This window comes from Triticum aestivum, chromosome 5D (assembly GCF_018294505.1).
Source record: "Triticum aestivum cultivar Chinese Spring chromosome 5D, IWGSC CS RefSeq v2.1, whole genome shotgun sequence".
Classification (NCBI taxonomy): domain Eukaryota; kingdom Viridiplantae; phylum Streptophyta; class Magnoliopsida; order Poales; family Poaceae; genus Triticum; species Triticum aestivum.
In genome coordinates, this window is record NC_057808.1 from 480,205,200 (window position 1) to 480,226,235 (window position 21,036).

At 48.0% G+C, this 21,036-nt stretch overlaps 1 protein-coding gene across 1 annotated transcript; it reads left to right on the forward strand.

Moving 5' to 3' along the window:
* Positions 1 to 5,166: 5,166 nt before the first annotated feature.
* Positions 5,167 to 11,623, forward strand: LOC123122968 (probable E3 ubiquitin ligase SUD1). The gene is made up of 8 exons (XM_044543353.1): positions 5,167 to 5,435; positions 5,945 to 6,367; positions 7,048 to 7,548; positions 7,647 to 7,828; positions 7,918 to 8,154; positions 8,886 to 9,046; positions 9,139 to 9,272; positions 9,357 to 11,623. Exons 2-8 carry the CDS (start codon positions 6,020 to 6,022, stop codon positions 9,843 to 9,845), a joined length of 2,052 nt encoding a protein of 683 aa, XP_044399288.1. The 5' UTR covers positions 5,167 to 5,435; positions 5,945 to 6,019; the 3' UTR covers positions 9,846 to 11,623.
* The last annotated feature ends 9,413 nt before the right edge of the window (positions 11,624 to 21,036 follow it).

A 21,036-nucleotide genomic window follows, 5' to 3' on the forward strand; every position in this document is an offset into this window, starting at 1 on the left:
CGTACTTCTTCCTCTTATATATACCTACGTACCCCAAACGATCAAATACGGAGCCAAAAACCTAATTCCACCGCCGCAACCTTTTGTACCCACGAGATCCCATCTTGGGGCCTGTTCTGGAGCTCCGCCGGAGGGGGCATCCATCACGGAGGGCTTCTACATCAACACCATAGCCTCTCCGATGAAGTGTGAGTAGTTTACCTCAGACCTTCGGATCCATAGTTATTAGCTAGATGGCTTCCTCTCTCTTTTTGGATCTCAATACAATGTTCTCCCCCTCTCTCGTGGAGATCTATTCGATGTAATCTTCTTTTGCGGTGTGGTTGTTGAGACCGATGAATTGTGGGTTTATGATCAAGTTTATCTATGAACAATATTTGAATCTTTTCCGAATTCTTTTATGTATGATTGGTTATCTTTGCAAGTCTCTTCGAATTATCAGTTTGGTTTGGCCTACTAGATTGATCTTTCTTGCAATGGGAGAAGTGCTTAGCTTTGGGTTCAATCTTACGGTGTCCTTTCCGAGTGACAGTAGGGGCAGCAAGGCACGTATTGTATTGTTGCCATCGAGGATAACAAGATGGGTTTTTTTATCATATTGCATGAATTTATCCCTCTACATCATGTCATCTTGCTTAAGGCGTTACTCTGTTCTTATGAACTTAATACTCTAGATGCATGCTGGATAGCGGTCGATGTGTGGAGTAATAGTAGTAGATGCAGGCAGGAGTCGGTCTACTTGTCTCGGACGTGATGCCTATATACATGATCATACCTAGATATTCTCATAACTATGCTCAATTTTGTCAATTACTCAACAGTAATTTGTTCACCCACCGTAAAATACTTATGCTCTTGAGAGAAGCCACTAGTGAAACCTATGGCCCCCGGGTCTATCTTCATCATATTAATCTTCCAATACTTAGTTATTTCTTTTGCTTTTTTACTTTGCATCTTTATCATAAAAATACCAAAAATATTATCCTATCATATCTATCAGATCTCACTCTCGTAAGTGACCGTGTAGGGATTGACAACCCCTTATCGCGTTGGTTGCGAGGATTTATTTGTTTTGTGTAGGTGCGAGGGACTCGCGCGTAGCGTCCTACTGGATTGATACCTTGGTTCTCAAAAACTGAGGGAAATACTTATGCTACTTTGCTGCATCACCCTTTCCTCTTCAAGGGAAAACCAACGCAGTGCTCAAGAGGTAGCAAATACCCCTCTGATTATGAACATGAATATGCTTTGTGAGTAGTTACGTTTGTTCCTGAGGACATGGGAGAAGTCTTGCTATAAGTAGTCATGTGAATTTGGTATTCGTTCGATATTTTGATGAGATGTATGTTGTCTCTCCTCTAGTGGTGTTATGTGAACGTCGACTACATGACACTTCACCATTGTTTGGGCCTAGAGGAAGGCATTGGGAAGTAATAAGTAGATGATGAGTTGCTAGAGTGACAGAAGCTTAAACCCTAATTTATGCGTTGCTTCATAAGGGGCTGATTTGGATCCATATGTTTCATGCTATGGTTAGGTTTACCTTAATACTTCTTTTGTAGTTGCGGATGCTTGCAATAGGGGTTAATCATAAGTGGGATGCTTGTTCAAGTAAGGACAGCACCCAAGCACCGGTCCACCCACATATCAAATTATCAAAGTACCGAACGCGAATCATATGAGCGTGATGAAAACTAGCTTGATGATAATTCCCATGTGTCCTCGGGAGCGCTTTTCTCTATATAAGAGTTTCTCCAGGCTTGTCCTTTGCTACAAAAAGGATTGGGCCATCTTGCTGCACCTTATTTACTTTCATTACTTGTTACTCGTTACAAATTACCTTATCACAAAACTATCTGTTACCGATAATTTCAGTGCTTGCAGAGAATACCTTACTGAAAACCGCTTGTCATTTCCTTCTGCTCCTTGTTGGGTTCGACACTCTTACTTATCGAAAGGACTATGATAGATCCCCTACACTTGTGGGTCATCAGGCCGCTTTCACCTCTTCTCTCGTATAGCTCGCATCCAGAACGTCATGCATGGCATCGGTGACATGAGGGTTGACCTTATCAATGAGCTCGTTAACACGGTCACCCGCGGTGGAAGTGAAGAGTTCCTGAAAAAATGAGCAGACATAATTAGTCAAATCTTCCTCCTCTACTACGGAACCATCCTCCCTCCTGAGCTCCTTGATCCTATTCGCCTTCTTCCTCCCAGACGCCACTAGATGAAAATAGCGAGTATTTCGGTCCCCATCAACCAACCACCATACATGTGCCCGCTGTTTCCACATCGTATTCTTCTTCTCCTCAAGCTCCTCTACCAAACACCTCAACCTTGCCTCCTCAAGGATTTTTACACGGGACACCTGAGCTTGCATGCACCTCTCAAGGCCTTGTTTTGCTCACCTTAATCTGCCCTCCAGCTCGCCAACCACATTCTTATCCCACTCCCTCATCGTCTCCGCCACTGACCTCAACGCCGCTGCCACACCCCCCGATCTGTTGGTCCAACTCCGCTCCCAGGCCTTCCGAATAATCTCCTCACATCCCTCCTCTTGCAGCCATCGAGCCTCAAACCGAAAGCCTCTGTCTCCTCTCATCCACCTCCTATCCTCCCCTTCTGTGTGGACGATGATGGGCATGTGGTCTGAATGCCGAGGTATACCATTAACCACCGTGTGATTTGGGAACTGTGATCTCCACTCCTCATTCCCTACTGTCCTGTCGAGTCTCTCGCAGATATATGTATTCAAATCCTTGCTATGATTCCTCCAAGTGAAAACATCCCCCTCAAACCCTAAGTCAGCCATCTCACAAACCTCCAACGCCTCCCTGAATCCGTTTATCATGTGCTGCGCCCTAGGGGCACCACCCACCTTCTCTACCTCTGACAAAATCTCGTTGAAGTCACCAACACATAGCCAGCGCTTCCCTTGCTGATGTTGCTGTTTGAGTATCTTCAGAGTTCTCCATGTTTCCTTCTTCCTCTCCGTAGCTGATTCTCCATACACGCCTGTGAGCCTCCATATAGGGTTGTCTCCCTCCTTCACATCTACATCCACGTGTCTCCTCCCATAAGATCTAAGAGTAACATCGACCCCCCTCCGCCAGAACAACGCAATACCTCTACTCCTCCCCTCCGGGTTCCACACCAACAGATTCACTAACCCCAGCTTCCACCTTAAGTGTTCCAGTTCCTTCTCATACAGCCTAGTTTCAGACAAAAACAAAACATCAGGATCCTCCACTCTCCCCAATTCAAGGAGGGAACGAACTGCCGAGCCATTCCCGAGCCCCCGGCAGTTCCAACTTATGATTTTCATTGGGCCCGGCGGGGCTCCTTTGACAGCCCGGCCGATGGGATATGTTGGTTTTCGCTTCCTGACCCGTCTACCTCCTGTACTGCGCCTCCATGTCCTGTTTTCCCCTTCTTTGCTTCCAATATAAGACCATCCTCCATCTCATTCCTCCTCTTCTTCCCCAGAACTGGTTTGTTGGTATGATTCCCACTCAAATCTCCTCCCTTTCCTTCCCGGCTAATCCTCTTAAATTTCTTTGGCACATTGACCTGTTTGTCCTTCTCTCCCCCTTGTCTTTTCCTTCGTCACCCCTACTCTCTGATGGGAGTGCAGCCTTCTCTACTGCTTTTACTTGGGCCACAAGTTGTTTGTTACCTACATCCCCATGCTCTCCGTCCTGTACCAGTCCTTCCTCCATGTTGAGTTGTTTTGGATTACCAGTCCTCCTAGCCTCATTCGCCATCTTTTGTGGGCTGTTAACCTCCTCACCTTTCTCTGTCAATTCCTTCTTTTCCCCGCTACTGCGATCATCCCCCTTACGCCACAACAAACTGTCACTCCCACTCCCAGGCCTATCTCCGGATCTGCTAAAGCCATAGTTCTGGTGGATGTCCCCCCTGCTCTTGCCCTTCCAGCTGCCACTATCCACAGTGCCCAACTTCTTCCTCCCCATGTCTGCCTTCAACCAACTCCCAAACTGAGATTTCTCTTCTTTCGCCAGTTTAGTCGCACAATCTTTTCGCCATGGCCAATTGTACCACATGTGTAGCAGAAGTCAGGCATGAACTCATACTCGAAACGGCACCACCACCCCTCCTCTTCGTCATCTTGCCCCTTGCCATCAATGTTCATATTCTTTCTCTGTTGTTCTGTTTTTGTTGGTCTTCATCCTCCTCTAGGGTAAAACCTCTCATGATCGGCTTCTCAATATTCATCCTGACCTTCACCCTCATAAACTTGCCAATTGCTTTCCCATCCGCGCCCGCGTCCACTTCCACAAAACTGCCTATGATATTGCCGATTTCCTCCGCTGCCTCCTCATTCATCATGCCTAGAGGCAGGCTATAGACTCGCACCCATATGGGCATGTTGTTAAATTCATAATCCTCCAGCCTCTTCCCCGGATCAAAATCTTCAACCACCACTAAATCCTTGTCGAACATCCACGAACCGTCCTCCATTGCTTTCCTCTTCCCCGACTCCTGCTTGAAGGTGAACAAGAACAGATTGTCGCCTACCTCCTTACAGCCAGTTCCCCTGATGGGGCACCAGATCCGCCCCCGGGTGAGGCTGATCGCATCTTGATGGACAGGCTTCTTTGACAACACCTTCCCAATGGCATGTGGCTCCATGCATTTCCCTTTCTCCTTCGCCGACGCCCGGATCTTGACTCCCTTCCTCTCCTCCTCCGACAACTTCAGCCTCCTCATCATGTTCCCAACTCCTTCCATCCTCCTTCCCCCGCACCTCCTCCCAAGAAACGCCTCCTAGGTCACAAGTGTATTACGACTGTGCGCCTAGGTCACATGGAAGGCTGTGAGTTGGATTGGACTGGGGTGGAGCACGGGAGTGCGCTACGCTCACGAGAGAGATTACGGCGGCGCGGATCGATCGAGGGACGCGGTGTGGACGAGGGCCAAGGAGCCCTAACCCTAATCGCTCCGTGATCGCCGGACCAGACACGAACCGTCACCTAGCGGGACGGACCTATTTTTTCGGAATTTTGATTATCGGGGCTGTGTCAGAGATCTAATAATAACAGCTGAAATGTGGAAAAGCTTCAGCCAGCTTGACTGGCGTTGGATCTCCATCCAACGGTCGACACAAACCCTTCACGCCCTGCACAAAAACCTCACCGCGACACAGAAGTTGTGTGACGAAGAGAAGCTTCCCGAAGGAAGCCTGATGGTCGGGGCCGGGGCCGCGGCCGCCACCGCTCCGCCGGAGACGGCACTCCCAGCGGCGGATGGCCCCGGATAAGACGACGTAGACTACGAGGGGGAGGAGTGCCGCATATGCCGCCTCCCCGCCGAGGCGGACCGCCCTCTGCGCCTGCCGCGGCAGCATCAGGTTCGTCCACGACGACTGCCAGCTCCGGTGGCTCGCCGCCCGCCAACAAAACCGCTGCGAGGTATCATCTCTTGCCTCCCCCCGCTAGGGATTCCAGGCGCGTGCTTCTGCCCCTCCCCCCTGGGTCTCAGCATCATGTCCGCCATGATTGATCCCCTCATATTGTTGGTGTGGTATGGACGCTTAGTTCTTCTTCTATTTCCGGTCTGGTCTAGATTCATCTGGTTTAGTACTGATTTCGACCCAATTTACTACTAGAGCTATGTCATGCTTAGCATTGGTAAGATTGCCAGGGGAAATATCCCCTTCCGCAATGTAAGATTGCCAGGGAAAATGTCCCCTTCCGCAATGTAAGATTGCCAGGGAAAATATCCCCTTACGCAATGTAAGATTGTCAGGGAAAATGTCCCCTTCCGCAATGTAAGATTGCCAGGGAAAATATGCCCTTCTGCAATGTAATACGTTGTTATTGTCATATTGTTGATGTGGTTATGTTGAACTCATTTTCAGTTCCATTTCGATGTGATAACGATGTTGATGTGTCTGACCTTGTTTTTCTTATCATCGCAGGTGTGTAACCGCAACATCTCCACACGTCCTCTCTACGCCGCAGATGCCCCCGCGAGGCTGCATGTTTCTGAGCTCATGGTGGGTTTGCCCAGCAAGCTCATGGGTCTGCTGCCCCCCCTCTTCTTCGTCATCTGTGTCGTTTGGGAGTTTGTCATTCCGCTCACCACCCTCTGGACATGGCGTCTCGCGCTCGCCACGACCTTTGCTCAAGTGCACCATCTACTCTTCCTACGCCTATCCGTGACCTGCATCCCTGCTTCAGTTGCGCTCTGGGCTACATTTGTACGCTGGGTTGCACCATTTTCTGTAGCTCCATATGTGCGCTGGGTTCAACGCCTGGTTACTTGGAGTGAGAGCCAGGAGTTTTGGTTATTTGATGCCTTCCAGGTCCTAGCGATATTGGCTGTTGAAGTTTCCTTGGCGGTATGATCATCGCTTCTCAACTAATATCCTATCTGTGCTACTTATATTTGTTTATTACGATGCTACGGTATTCGTTGAACGATAATATCCTTCTCGTATCGTAGTAAAGCACCTGTTAATGCAGTTCTGTCCTGAACTGGAGCATTTAGCACATCTTGCCAAGGCTTTCCTGATTGTTTATTTACATTTGGTCACGGTGGCACAGCACAATATGTCTCTAGTTCGAAGTGTATTATCCTGGATGTGTACAGGTTATTGTAAGAAATGTAAGCAAGACTTGAATGATGGTCACATGGAAGAAACTGGTATAAGTTGTTCTATAAAATATGATGATGTTAAACTCTTTGCTTCTTTCCCTACCTTGAAATTGTGCCTTCCATTGGCCGGGATGGATACACTAGTGGGAGGACTACTCCCAAATAGATTTTGGACTTCTTCTGGTTACTATTTCAATTGCACCGCGAAAACTGTGTAAGCTTGTTCTTTTGGTGTTTTAGTCGCTATGCTAATGTAGTATGTTCTTATTACCTTCTTAAGGCAATTCTACCCTTTTTTATCTACAAGGTTGTGGGTTTGTAGCTTTGTTGCGTCCTTCTGGAGGATGAGAGCCTGAAATATCTCCTGCTTGCTTTTTTATTACTTATTTCTAGAAATATCTAACAATATACTTGTCTAATCAGGTGGTAATAGTTGACATGGCCCTTGCTTGTATATTTTGTTTTGTCCCATCTTCATTGGGAAGGATAATTCTATGGTCAACATCATGTCTCAGTTTTGGCAATGTGGATGAAGTCAATTCTTACACTTCAACAGCTTCTACCCTTCTAATTGGATATGGACTTATCTTTAAGGTGGGTGCAAGTTTTGCTGTGGTGCATACTTATCTGTACTTGAGGGGCAAGCGCCTTGTGGTCACAATTTTCTTTAGAAGATTGTATGGTATATTCTTCAGAGGGATCATAAAATTAACCAGAGTTGCCAATATTTCTCTTAATATCCTATACGACGTGATAATATACCCGTTGTTCTTCGGCTGGTCGCTTGATATCTGCACTTCAAAAATGTTTGGTGCAACAATGTCCCAGAGGTTCAATTTTCTGATTGCTTCTGCTGCCCTACATTGGCTTATTGGACGCTCCTTTTTGAAACTACGCCCCAAATTATTCAGACTTCTTCACAAGGTAATTATCATACTATTATATTTATGGTCTTATCATGTTAAATTGTTAATAGTGACGCAGAAAATAATTCATGAGTGTTGTATTTTGTTTTTGAGTAGATATTCGGGCCAGGAGTTGTCACTCCCTTTCTCCACTATAACTTCTCCGAACCATTCTACAAATTTTATTTGAAGAACCTTCTTGGTCTTTTTGTGGACACTTTCTTTGTTGTTCTGGTCATTCTTGTCCCTATCAAAATTGCTGACCTTTTGGCACCAGAGGTGTTCCCACTAGATATCACGTAAGTATTCAATTTCTGTTCTTTATCTGATGTATCTGCCCATCTATGCTCACTCAAAACATTGATTTTACTATTTTTTTGAATTGTAGCTACTTTGATCATCCTGCTAAGGGCACATCAGTTTGGCAAAGGCCACTACTAAACTTTGCAGAGTTACTTTCTGCTGTTCATCACATGTCGTATCTCATTGGCAAAACAGTCATCTACCTTGGGCGTGTAATGGAGAGGGTAGTGGGGTACTGGTTTGTCACTACTGGTCAGGCTCTTGGGAACAATGTTGCACCAAAAGACCAGTATGGTACCAGCGATGATGCTAAGGATGAATGGTAAACACCCATACTTATTTTCACTCAGGGAGGAGCTGCACAGTCAGCCCTGATTTTAGTCTTTTTGGCCAGACTGAATCTACGTTCATTTTATAATTCTATCTATCTTTTACTTCCATATTGTTTCACTGTTCACTGTTTAAATAGGGTACTTCCATTCTTGTAAAATGGCCAGTAATTTTGGCATGCGCTCTCCTGTTTACCTCTGTTCAAGGGGACAGTCCATCTCAGCATCTCTTGCCAAAATATTCGTCTTTCACAGGGAATTATCGTGTACTCTTGGATCTCTTCTCTGTCAATTTATTAAGCGATGACACCTTGGCATTCTGACAGTTTGGTGCTTATGCTAGTCCATCAACTGTTAATTATTTTAGTAAAATTCTACCATAGGGAAAACTTGCAATTTGGGTCTCTGCTCACTGTCAATTCATTAAGCGGTCACACTTGGCATGCTGACAATTTGGTACTTATGATAGTCCATAATTTTTTGATTTGTTTTAGTAAAATTTCAGCATAGGGATAACTTGCATATGGTTCAAGTAGGCTGTAGGTTCCAGAACTAGAAGATTACATATTTGGATCCTCAAACCTATATAAGCCAATAAAGTGAGGTACTGAATCCAAATAATGTTTTGCTGCCTGACATGGCTTTTATAAGGGCAATATGAATCATGTGAAAAGGGCTCTTCGAGAAACAAATTATGCTTACTTACCCTTCTTGCACATTGCAGCACGAGATATGCTGCTGTTCGAACAATTCTACGCTTGGTCCTAGCATGGTCGACTGCTGTGATATTCTATTCTGCTATGCTTTTGTTTCCAGTCTCAGTAGGTCATGCATTGCTCATTGCCATCCCTCCGCTGCCAGTAGCAGGTGGATTGAAGTCCAATGGTAAATGACTGTTCAGAGATGATCATTGGACTTGCAATGGAAGTAAATGTTTGATCTTGTCTGGGCTTACTTGTGCAAGTATTTTCTTGTAGATTTGTTTGCTATTGCTGTTGGATTTTGCATCATATCAACTATCATTGCCGCCCTTAGAGATTTATCTGCCTGCATGACTTCTGGGGGAACATGCCTTCTAGCTTTGAAGAGGGATCTGCTTTTCTTCATATGGGTGAGGGATTCAATCTAGGTGACTTCATTTATATATTTTTCTAGTTTATCCTACAGCTAAGTAACTTGATTGTTTCTTTGCCAGACGGTCATCATTCCTCTCTTGATCGGTTTGCTGGTTGATTTATTACTGATATCACCCTTCGTTGGAACTGATGATGATTTTCCAGCTCTAAACTTTTTCCGCACTTGGCTCCTGGGCCGGTTCTTTAAGCTCTTATGGATTAACCACGTCGATGAAAGTTGGGAGGCGAAGCTTAAGCGTGCAAATGAAGATTTTTCTGCAGAGCTCAGACCAATGTGGTGGTTCTTTCAAGATGTGTGCATTCCTGTTGCCATGAAGCTACTCGTTGCTCTGGGTGTTCCTTATGTTCTCGCCAAGGGCGTCTTCCCAAGATTGGGCTACTCTGCCTCCGTGAACTTGATAGTCTACCGTTTCTCATGGTTGGGCAGCTTTGGCCTTTGCGTCTTCTACTATCTTGGCAAGGTGTTGTTCGTTCAACTCCATGATTCTATCAGGCACGACCGCTACGCCATTGGGCGGAGGCTGGAAGACGTTGGAGACGGAAGCTGATGACTCTTTTCTGAGGACTTCTTTTTGTAGCAGTTAGTTCACTTCAGAGAGGGATAGGGTGAGTAATATCAACACTTGAGTGTGCAGACGGGAAGGAATATATAGGTCGAGTTACCGACAGGATGGATGCAAATGAGATGGTTCCAAACAGACAAATTTCCCGCGGAACTTGTACATATGGTTGTGGAGGGCATTTGCTGAATTCAGCATTTGTGGACATCTAAACTTGACAAGACAGTTTGCATACTTGTTTCCGCCTCACAGCTGACCGAGTTCAGGTACACTTAGCATGTTTGTTTTCATTACACGACTGGCTGAACCCAATGAGTTAGAGCATTGAAGTGGAGTCTTCCTCCCGCGACGCTCCCGTGGGCGTCCGGGGGGCCTAACCCTAGCGCCGCCGCCGGTCGCTCCCTCCTCCCTCGCCGCCGCCGGAGGGCGCGAGCGGGCAAAGCCCGCCCGTCGCAGGCGGCGGCGGGGCTCTCTCGTCTCCGCGCTCGAGGGGTACGGCGCGGGCCGGATGCCTCAGCCCGGATGCGGCGCTTGGCGCTGGGCGCAGCAGCTCGACGGCGCTCCGGCGGGGGCCGGCGACGGGGCGTGGCGGCGATGCGACGGGCAGCGCGGAGGTGGTGCGGGCTGGAGGTCGGTGGTGGCGGCAGCTGCATCCGGCGGCGCGCCCAGATCCGCCTCCGGAGCCGCGGGTCGCGGGTGACCTGGGTCGCGGTCGGCCTCTCCTGCCATGGCTCGTGGGCGGGGGGGCGGCGCGGCAGCTGGTGGATGTGTGCGCCGCTGCCCGGTCGGGCCCTTGCGGCTGGTCGGCGTCGTACGACACGGGAGATCCCTCCGGTGGTCATCCATGGACGTGGCGGCGAGCGCTCTGCTTCCTCTGCTACGGCCACGGGCCGCTGCCATGGTCTCGCGCGGGGCCGGACCTATGGCAGGGTGGGGCGAAACCGGTGGTTTCGGGGCGGGGAGCTGGTTGGAAGGACGGGAGCTCCGTTGCGGAGCTGCCCGTCGCCGGCCCAAGTGGTTGCCGGTCGTGGCCGTGGGCCATTCCTCCCCCTCCCCCCTTCCCCATCCTCATGTGTTCTCGGTTCCGGCGTTGCTCGAGGCGGAGGTGGTTGGCCGGCGGTCTCGGAGGCAGTTTGGGTGCGGATTTTCTCAAAGTCTCGGCCTTTGGTGATCATCAGGGTGGTCTGGAGGCAGAGCGGCGGCTCTGGCGGCGGGAGGCACGTTGGTCGTGGGCTGACCGCGCGGCTCGGGTGCGGGCGGGCAGCCACGGTCGCTTGGGCGGCATGGCTGCGGGTGGTTGGCGGAGCGGGGTTGCGACGGAGAGGTTGGAGCACCGGGGTTCACCACTTGACCAGTCCCGGTACTGGCCGACGGAGGCGGCGTCCGCGGACGTCGTTCCCCTCCCTGCAGGCTTCGTCGTGGTGCTCCCACCTCCTACCCGTCACTCCGGGTGAAAACTTGATCTTCTGGATCAGACGATGACGGCTTTCTAAGGTCATATCCTTCTTGAGGGCGTCGTCTTGGAGTCCCTGCTTTGGTCGTGTCCGGCTCATCGCTCCTCGGTTGATTGTTCATCTTCATGGTGGTTATCGGCTTATCATTAGGGTGCTTAGTCGTCGTTGGGGTGATGTGTTCGGTGCTCGGCACCTTTGTATCTCGCCTTGGGTGCGTGCGTTGAGTGTGGTGGTGGAGTGCGTTTGTATCTTACTCGCATGTGTTGGCGATGGTGCTTTATCTATAAAGCGGGGGGAAACCCTTTTTCTTAACCCAATGAGTTTTAAAATTGCACAATTGCTTGGTCCAAAGTTGCGGCATTGAAATTGTGCAACTCTGGCAGTAATGTTTTTTTGGATGAATGAACTCTGGCAATTATGTACGTAAGTAGTTTGTAGTTTATGTTAGGCTGGGCTTGATTTTTGCTGGAGAGAAAGGAATAAAGTGGGCTTAAAGGGGTTCTTCTGAGGTACCGATGACCTGCAATGGATCTAACTAATCTCTCTAGAAAACCTAGGGAGCTTGTCTGCTACTCTCCCCTGCATTTTCATTTAGAGTGCCATTAGTAGTGATTAAAGTGATGATTCAGTCAACATACATAAAAGATATGTGCAGGTTCAGAAGGGTTATAGTACTTCATTTATCTTCGTATTATTCTAGGGGTTCCCCGCAATGTGCGTTTTATAGAAGTTGTCATGCATGTATGCTTTTTTGGTCTACTTGCAATGTTTTATTGTGTTCACATCATGTCTAGAATGGACTTGCTATATGGACTGATATGGGTGGGATTTGACCGTTGTTTCAGCCTAGAACAGGCACTCATGTTTGTGCTTCCCGTCTATAGCAGGAACATATACTAGAGACTGTGATATTGTGTTTGCATATGAAACCATCACCTCATGTGGGAGTTAGTTTTGCGCCCCTGTCAGTGAGTGAGTTCCGAATTTGTTTCTGGAAAAACCAGTACTTTTACATTGCAATTCTCATGGAAGGACTGCAGTATTTTGGGGGTCGAGAGCTCGACAGTGTCGTTTGCTCTATGGTATCCTGTAAAAGGTGCACAGTTTTCATAGCGAAGTAAAGCTGAAGCGAGACCAGACAAGCCTGCCCATTTGTTACAGAAGTACTGCGGTTATATTGGGCTGGGACATTGCTGATAACACCTGTTGCCGAGTTCCTGTTTTTAAATGAAAAACTTAATTATCCTTTTGGACTCCCAGCCAGTCCTGCTAGTGTAATGCATCGCGTAGTGAACTGCTTGCTGGCATTATCCTTATCCTGTTGCCGTTTTCTGGTACTCTGTTGCGCAGTGGGTCTTGCACTGTGGAGTGCAGTCGTGCAGTTCCCAGCGCTCGAAAGTTGTCCGTCAGGAGCTCAACGGGTGAGGTATCGCGCGCCTATGTTTTTCTTTTCATAAAATGTTATGGCTCTTGCTGCTCCACAACGGCAATTCTTATCTGCTGAGTTTGGCCGCTTGTAGCTCGTGCCACTCCTTGTGTCAGCCATCGAAGGAAGGAAATTTGAACAGGGTAGAGTTGGTCAATGGTCACGCCGTGGCCCAAGCAGCAGCATTGGTCCAGCAGATCGCACCAGCGCTGCTTGACCGGCCCTTTGCTTTGCTTACCGGCCGGGGCTGTCTCAGCTCGCCATGTAGACCAGACATCGGCACGCGTCCGTCGCCGGCGAAGCGTGCACGCACTGCGGCGTGCCTGATTTCCTTCGTTCCAAAGGCTTGGTGGTCGCACGTGGCACCGCTACTGGGAAGCCCGTCAAGACTGCAATGGAGCTCAAGTGTTTCTTTTTTTGGGAAAGGAATGCAGCTCAAGTGTTAGTAGTACTCCACGTGCTATACGGGTCGAAATGTTTAATCGTAAAGGGGTCGTAGCTAGTAGTAGATCAGAGTGCTGGACATTAGGCTACGTACGTGGCACCAGTTTGATCGTATCGACCGGATAATGTCGGCACTCGGCACGGCGCTCCATAAATCGGGTCGTAGGTAGCGGCCGCTACACGACGGAGGGAGCAGAAAGTTAATTTGATGAGATTACTTTTGCCAAGCTAATTTAAGAATTGGGTCATCTTCTACGAAAGCACTCTTCTGCTCCAAATGAGCTCGGGATAAACAGTAAAATACTAAAATTCGGAGAATGATAATCAATTTAGAAAACATGAATTTTTATGACAAACATTGATACATGTTTTTCGAATGCTTGTAAACTTTTATCATGAAATGATATTTGTGAAACTCGTGGCAAAAATAAATAAATCATCACTCGAAAATGCTTTTGAAAATAAAATTTTTACAACATTGATTTTTTTGCCACGACTTCTAAAAATGTGGTTTCGCGATGAAACTTTGCAAGCATTCAAAACATCTGTCAATGCTTGTCACAAAAAGAAAATCTGAATTTTATTTTTTCAATTATTTCAATTTTACAATCCACCCAAGTTTATATGAGCTCGAGCTAGCACTTAACTACTCCATCCGTAAAGAAAATAAGAGCGTTTAGATCGCTACTAGCTCCCAAGATGCTTTAACCACACTAGTAAGGCCCTGTTCGGAGACCCGCCACTCCATCACTCCACTCCCGGAGCTGGAGTTAAAAAGCATGGAGCTGGGAAACGGATGCTCCGCAGCTCCTCATATTTTAGGAGCTGGAGTAACTCCGAACAAGGTCTAAGTACTCCCTTCGTAAAAAAAATCTAAGACCGTTTAGATCACTGAATGTGGTTAAAGCATCTTGAGAGCCATTGCTATGGTAGGTCCATGATGGCTGCGTAATTTGGTTCTCAACCATCTCGCCTGCTTATAAAGTTATGTCGGAGTTGATGGTGAATTCATTTTTCTTCGACTGTTATTGTTCACATGTGGGGCCATTAACCTTGTAAAAGTCACAATCAAACAAATACAATTGAAAAATCAGCTCCAAACAATACTCCTGGTTATCGTTTCTCTGCCAAAACAACTCTTCTTGTTCTATATCATGCGTAAAAGAGCAAACAAAATATAATTTCAATGCAGTGATAAACCTCGTCCTCCTAACTGATCATTGACCTCATGCACTCTCCTTCCTAATGCCAATCCTCCCACATTTCAAATCTTAAAATGTTACCTCACTTCAAATCTTGCAAAGCCCCTATCATCGTTTCTCCAACAATCGTCGCATGTAGATCTCCCCTCCCCTTCTTGCTCTTTTTAACCATGAACAGCGCAACAATCGTGGGACTCAAACGCCTTTCAGTGATCTCATAAGCCGATTGCCTAACTCCTTGACCTTTTTGTGGCTTCATTGCAACACACGGACATTGTGCTAGCAGTAGTGAGGTTTAGTTAGAATGATTTGTATACGGACACGCTTTTAGGTAATTATTTTGCGTGTTGTTTTTAGGATCATGTTGGAACGCACAAAATTTAGAAGGAATCCAGTTTTGGAAAATAGAAACAGACTAAGAAATACCACTTGTTGGAGTAGTTCAAGTTAATTAGACATGAAATCAAATTCCTACACATTATATTTAACCATTTTCTAATTAAGGATACTCGGTGAAAGCAACCCCAGCAATAGCCCCCATTTTCACTCTGCCGTAGACCAAATGGAGGTTGCACCATTTCTTGAGCCCCAAAAAATTGCCCCTAACTCCAGCAATAACCCCCCAGTTTTCACCCATTATTCTCTTATGACACGTGGGACCTGCAGTGGCTCAAGTTTAATTTCCTTTTTCATTTTACCACCCACCCCCTCCTTCCGACCGTTGCCGTGTCGATTGAAGCACCCGAACCAATTGAGGCCATGTAGGTGTTGGAATTATGTGTTCCGTAACTATATTCAAATTACTCGGAACTGTTAGAGTAGTCAGTATGGTATACGACTTCTAGTCCAAGTCAGTTTTGTACCCCTACCCTAAGTCGGTTTGTACCCTCTTATATACTCTTGTATGCCGCACCAAATCATCAATAAGCAATAGTTTTATTCAGCTTTCATGGTATCAGATACCGGCCCCAGGGTTTAGGGTATGGCTCCGCCAACGCTACCGCCGCCGCCGCCACCCGGCTACTTCGAGCGCCGGGCTGCACTCATCGCCAAGGCTGCCAACGCCGCGGCCGCTTCTCTCTCGGCCCTCACCATAGCTCCACAAAACTACCCTGCACCCATCCTCGCCGCACCAATATCTCTTGCTGACACAATCTCCGACGTCAGCCCCTACATCCCCATAGTTCTTGATCTCGCCGCCCACAACTACTACCATTGGAGACATCTCTTCGATCTCCACCTCGGCCGCTGCAACCTGCGCTCGCATGTCGCCGCCAACTGTCTTCCCCGCCCCGACGATCCGCAATGGTTGAAAGACGATCTCGCGATCGTCCAGTGGTTCTACACCCGCATCACCACCGAGATCTTCAACATGCTCGATCACGACGGCGCCACCGCTGCCAACATCTGGCACTCCCTCCGCCAGCTCTTCCAAAGCAACACCGACGTTCGGAAAAACGCTCTCCACACCGAGCTTCGCAATATGGTGCAAGGAGACGCCCCGGTGAACCTGTTCTGCCAGCGCGTTAAGACCATTGGTGATGAGCTCCGCGAACTCGGCGATACAGTTAGCGACTCACAGCTAATCAATATCGCCGTCGTCGGCCTCAGCGAAGACTTTGACAAGCAAGCCTCGTTCATACCGATTATACGGCCCCCTCCTACCTTCGCTGAAGTTCGTTCCTTGCTACAACTCGCGGCGGAAACACAAGCTCGCAAGGACTCTCGCCCCAAGGTCTTTCATGCTGCGGCTCGTCCTCCTCTGTCGTCTACACCAGCGCCGCCTTCCATGCCGGCTCCTGCCGACGGGCCGTCCGCATCGTCATCTGTTCAATCGCCCCCAGGCTGGCGTCCTAGTCCGAACTACCGCGGCAAAAACCCTATCTACAGGCCGCCGTCGACTCGTTCGGTTCCGCCTACGACATCACCAGCACCGAGTCCTGCACCACCCACCAGTGCTCCATCTGCGGTTGCATGGCGGCCTCCTCATGATCCTTGGACGGGGCTTGTTCAAGCATGGCCCATGCCCTGGTCCGCTCCGTCCACCCTCGGTGCTCCGCCGGCATACTCAGGTGCCTGGCAACCCGGCCTTCGGCCGTCTACTGGTGCTCCCGGGGTTCTCAACCCCCGACAGCCGGCCAATGCCTATCACGCTGCCCCGACGTATGCTCCTTATGGTCATTACACCACCGACGGCGGCGCCTACTACACACCTCAGCCGACCCTGCTCCCGACGCCACCCCCACCACAGCCGGCCAATGCCTACTACACTCCCCAGCCGGCCCTACTGCCTTCACCATCGTATCCGCCGGCACTGCTTCCGACGCCACCCTCACCTGCGACGCCGAGCTGGGATCAAGCTGCCTTTCTCCAGGCCATGAATAACTTTGCTGCACAAGGAAACTCAGGTACGGATTGGATCTTTGATTCAGGGGCCTCTAGTCATATGTCTGCATCTAGTAATTGGTTATCTTCTTGCACTAAATCTCCTTTCCTTCCATTATCCTTGGAGATGGATCATCTATTCCTATATATTGTGTTGGTCAGGCTCAACTTCCCTCTTCCACCAAACCTCTTTTACTTCGCGATGTTCTAGTTGCACCCGCCCTCATTAAAAATCTTATCTCTGTTCGCCAATTTACTTGCGACAATCTAGTTTTGGCTGAATTTGACCCTTTTGGTTTATCTGTGAAGGATTACCTGACCAAGGCCGAGATCGCTCGCTTCAATAGCTCCGGTGATCTTTATTCTCTTAATGGAGTTCCTGCCGCCACCTCTCCAACATCCATGCTGGCCTCCGTCGATCTCTGGCATCGTCGCCTGGGCCATCCCAACCCCGCCGTCTTAGCTTCTATACTTAGTGAATTTACCATACCATGTAATAGGGACTCTCATAATTCTGTGTTTTGCGAGTCTTGTCAATTAGGCAAACATGTGCGTCTTCCCTTTAGTTCCTCTAGTTCTTGTAGCACTTATCCCTTTGAATTAATACATTGTGATTTATGGACCTCTCCCATTGCGAGTGTTTCGGGTTTTAAATACTACCTTGTTATCCTAGATGATTTCACCCACTTTGTCTGGACTTTTCCTCTACGCAACAAATCCGAGGTCCATTCTCTTTTCCTTAATTTTCAACGCTATGTGTCTGTTCACTTCTTCCTCCCAATTCGCTTTATCCAATGTGACAATGGTCGCGAGTTTGATAACATTAAAAATCGTACTTTCTTCTTACAACATGGCATCCTGCTTAGGTTCTCATGTCCCTACACCTCCCCTCAAATGATAAAGCAGAACGCTCTCTTCGCACCCTCAATGATATAGTTCGCACTCTCCTCATTCAATCATCTATGCCTCCCAAGTTTTGGGCTGAAGCCCTACACATGGCCACCTTCCTTCTAAATATTCGACCTTCTAAAACTAAACCCAACACTACTCCCTATTATTCCCTCTTTCTTTCCCACCCCGACTACTTCGCGGTTCGTGTTTTCGGCTGTCTCTGTTTTCCCAATGCCTACGCCACTTCTGCAAATAAATTGTCACCACGCTCTATCCCATGTGCTTTTCTCGGCTTCTCTGACGAGCACAAAGGCTATCACTGTCTCGACCTTCACACCGGACACGTTCATGTCTCGTCATGTCACGTTTGCTGAGCACATTTTTCCTTTCTCACAACGCACTAGTACACCATCCAACACCCCTAGCTCCGCAAACACCCCCTCTCCCCGTCCTTTCCAACTATATACTCCCCTACCTGCCGAACACAACTTATCACCACCACCATTAACACCCACCATAGCCAATCCCAACCATACACTCACCCCACCCGAGACGTCCCCAACACCCCTGACCCCTGCTCCCTCCCCAACACCCCCGGCCCCTACTCCCACTCCACCACCCAGCCCTACTCCCACTCCACCACCCAGCCCTACTCCTTCGTCCGACTCTTCCGCTGCGCCGGACTCACCAGTACCCACCTTACCCCCTCGTGCTATTCCTACAGCAGCCCCGATTAATGATCATCGCATGCGTACTAGGGCCAAATCAGGATTTCATCAACCCCAAGACCGCCTAAACCTTCATACCTCCGTATCTCTCACTTCTCTTCCAAAGAATTACAAAACTGCTCTACTTGATCCCAATTGGGCCGCTGCCATGCAAGAAGAATATAATGCTTTACTTCAAAACAACACCTGGCAACTTGTTCCTCGTCCTCCCAATACAAATATTGTTTCTGGCTGGATTTTTCGCCAAAAGTTCCACTCCGATGGGAGCCTCTCACGATATAAAGCCAGGTGGGTTTGTCGTGGCTTTTCTCAGCAACAAGGAATTGATTACGAAGAAACCTTCTCTCCTGTTGTTAAACCTAGCACCATTCGCACTGTTCTTAGTGTTGCTGTCTCCTCTTCATGGCCCATTCACCAACTTGATGTTAAAAATGCTTTCCTCCATGGTTCCCTTCAAGAAACTGTCTACTGCCAGCAACCTCTGGGTTTTGAAAATCCATCCTTTCCAACTCATGTATGTCTTCTTCAGAAATCTCTCTACGGTCTTAAACAGGCCCCACGAGTTTGGTTTCAACGCTTCTCCTCCTTCATTCAAACAATAGGCTTCACTCCATCTCTCTCTGACACCTCTCTTTTTGTGTATCATCAAACTTCTGACACTGCCTATTTACTTCTCTATGTAGATGATATCATTCTTACCGCCTCCTCTCAAAAGTTCTTAGATCATATTGTCTCTCTTCTTAGATCTGAATTTTCTATGACTGACCTAGGACTCCTTCATCATTTCTTAGGCATTGCTGTTGTTCGAGATTCCTCCAGCCTTTTTCTTTCCCAACGCCAGTATATTCTTGATCTTCTTAATCGTGCTGGTATTGACTGTCAATCATCTCGCACTCCTGTCGATACTAGTTTTAAACTTTCGGCTACCGGTGAACCCTTTTCCGATCCTACTCTCTATCGTAGCCTAACAGGTGCTCTCCAATATCTCACCATCACTCGTCCTGAAATCTCTTTTGCTGTTCAACAAGCATGTCTCTATATGCATGATCCCCGGGTTCCTCACTATAATCATGTTAAACGCACTCTTCCGTATTTAAAAGGAACTCTCAATCATGGTCTCCACCTCAATAATTCTTCTCCAAACTCGCTTACCGCATACTCTGATGCAGACTGGGCTGGTTGTCCTGACACTCGAAGGTCCACTTCCGGTTTTTGTGTTTTTCTTGGTAACAATTTGATTTCTTGGTCTTCGAAAAGACAGGTTACAGTCTCACGTTTGTCGGCCGAGGCTGAGTATCGCGCTGTGGCACATGCCGTTGCAGATACAATCTGGATTCGGCAGTTACTCTCCGAGCTACACAGGCCTATTGAGCAGGCCACTATTGTCTACTGTGACAACATATCAGCAGTCTACATGACCAGCAATCCAGTTCAACATCGACGCACAAAGCATATTGAGATTGATATTCATTTTGTTCGTGAAAAGGTTGCTCTTGGTCAGGTTCGGGTGCTTCATGTTCCCTCTACGGCTCAGTTTGCTGACATTTTCACCAAGGCACTGCCTACTAAGCCGTTTCAAGATATCTGTTTCAATCTCAACGTCGTCGAGCCTGCCGTTGATACTGCGGGGGGATGTTAGAGTAGTCATTATGGTATACGACTTCTAGTCCAAGTCAGTTTTGTACCCCTACCCCAAGTCGGTTTGTACCCTCTTATATACTCTTGTATGCCGCACCAAATCATCAATAAGCAATAGTTTTATTCAGCTTTCAGGAACTACTAATATTCGGAATTCCTCATTATGGAATTTTACATGTATTTATACATGGAATTGCTCTACATGTTTACCATGAAATTATTACTTGCTGGAACGTATTCAAGCATTCAAAGCATGAGAATGACGACCAAGGGGGTCGATAGGGTGGGATGGCAGCCGGAGCAGTGGCGGCATGACACAAGCTCGACAACAGCCATATCTAGGGTTATGGAACGGCGAAGAACGGCTACAAGGCATACGGAGATCGGATGGCGATGATAGAGAGTATAGGGGAGGTTTTGCGGTGCGAAAGAGGCCGTTGGCGGCTAGAAGCACGATCAGCGTTGCACCGAGGTTTTATCTTTCTCCCTATTGTTGGGGCTGTAATTGGAAGTCTTGTTAGATCTTGGCATCTTGCTTTTCCTTTCTTTCGCCCCCAACCTCTAAAAGCTGCTTAGGGGACTGGGGACTATGTTTAGGGGCTGTTGAAGTTGCTCTAACCCTTTAGATCAATGGAACCTGGACGCAACTGTTGAACTGCAACATCAAGTCTTCTAGCTAGCATATCTCTTGCCCTCCTTTTTAAGCTCTTGCCTTTGCCCTACTTGTTCGATTCAAGGCTGCTGGCCAGTCGGCCACCTTTGCTTAGTAAGTCAGTGATCTGTCTCTGTCAAATTCTATCACTACGGCCTATTCTTTGTTTTCACTAAAGCGGAGAAGCTCACGTTACACCATGGCCCGCCAGGATATCCGATAGAAAAGAGGCCGCGCATCTTTTCCGTTTGGCCTAAAGGCTCCCACTATCGACAAGAGACGGCGTAGTGTCATGCACCGTTAAATAAGCAGCGGAGAAACAGAGACACCGGGTACGTCAACCTGCGCACATGCCGACG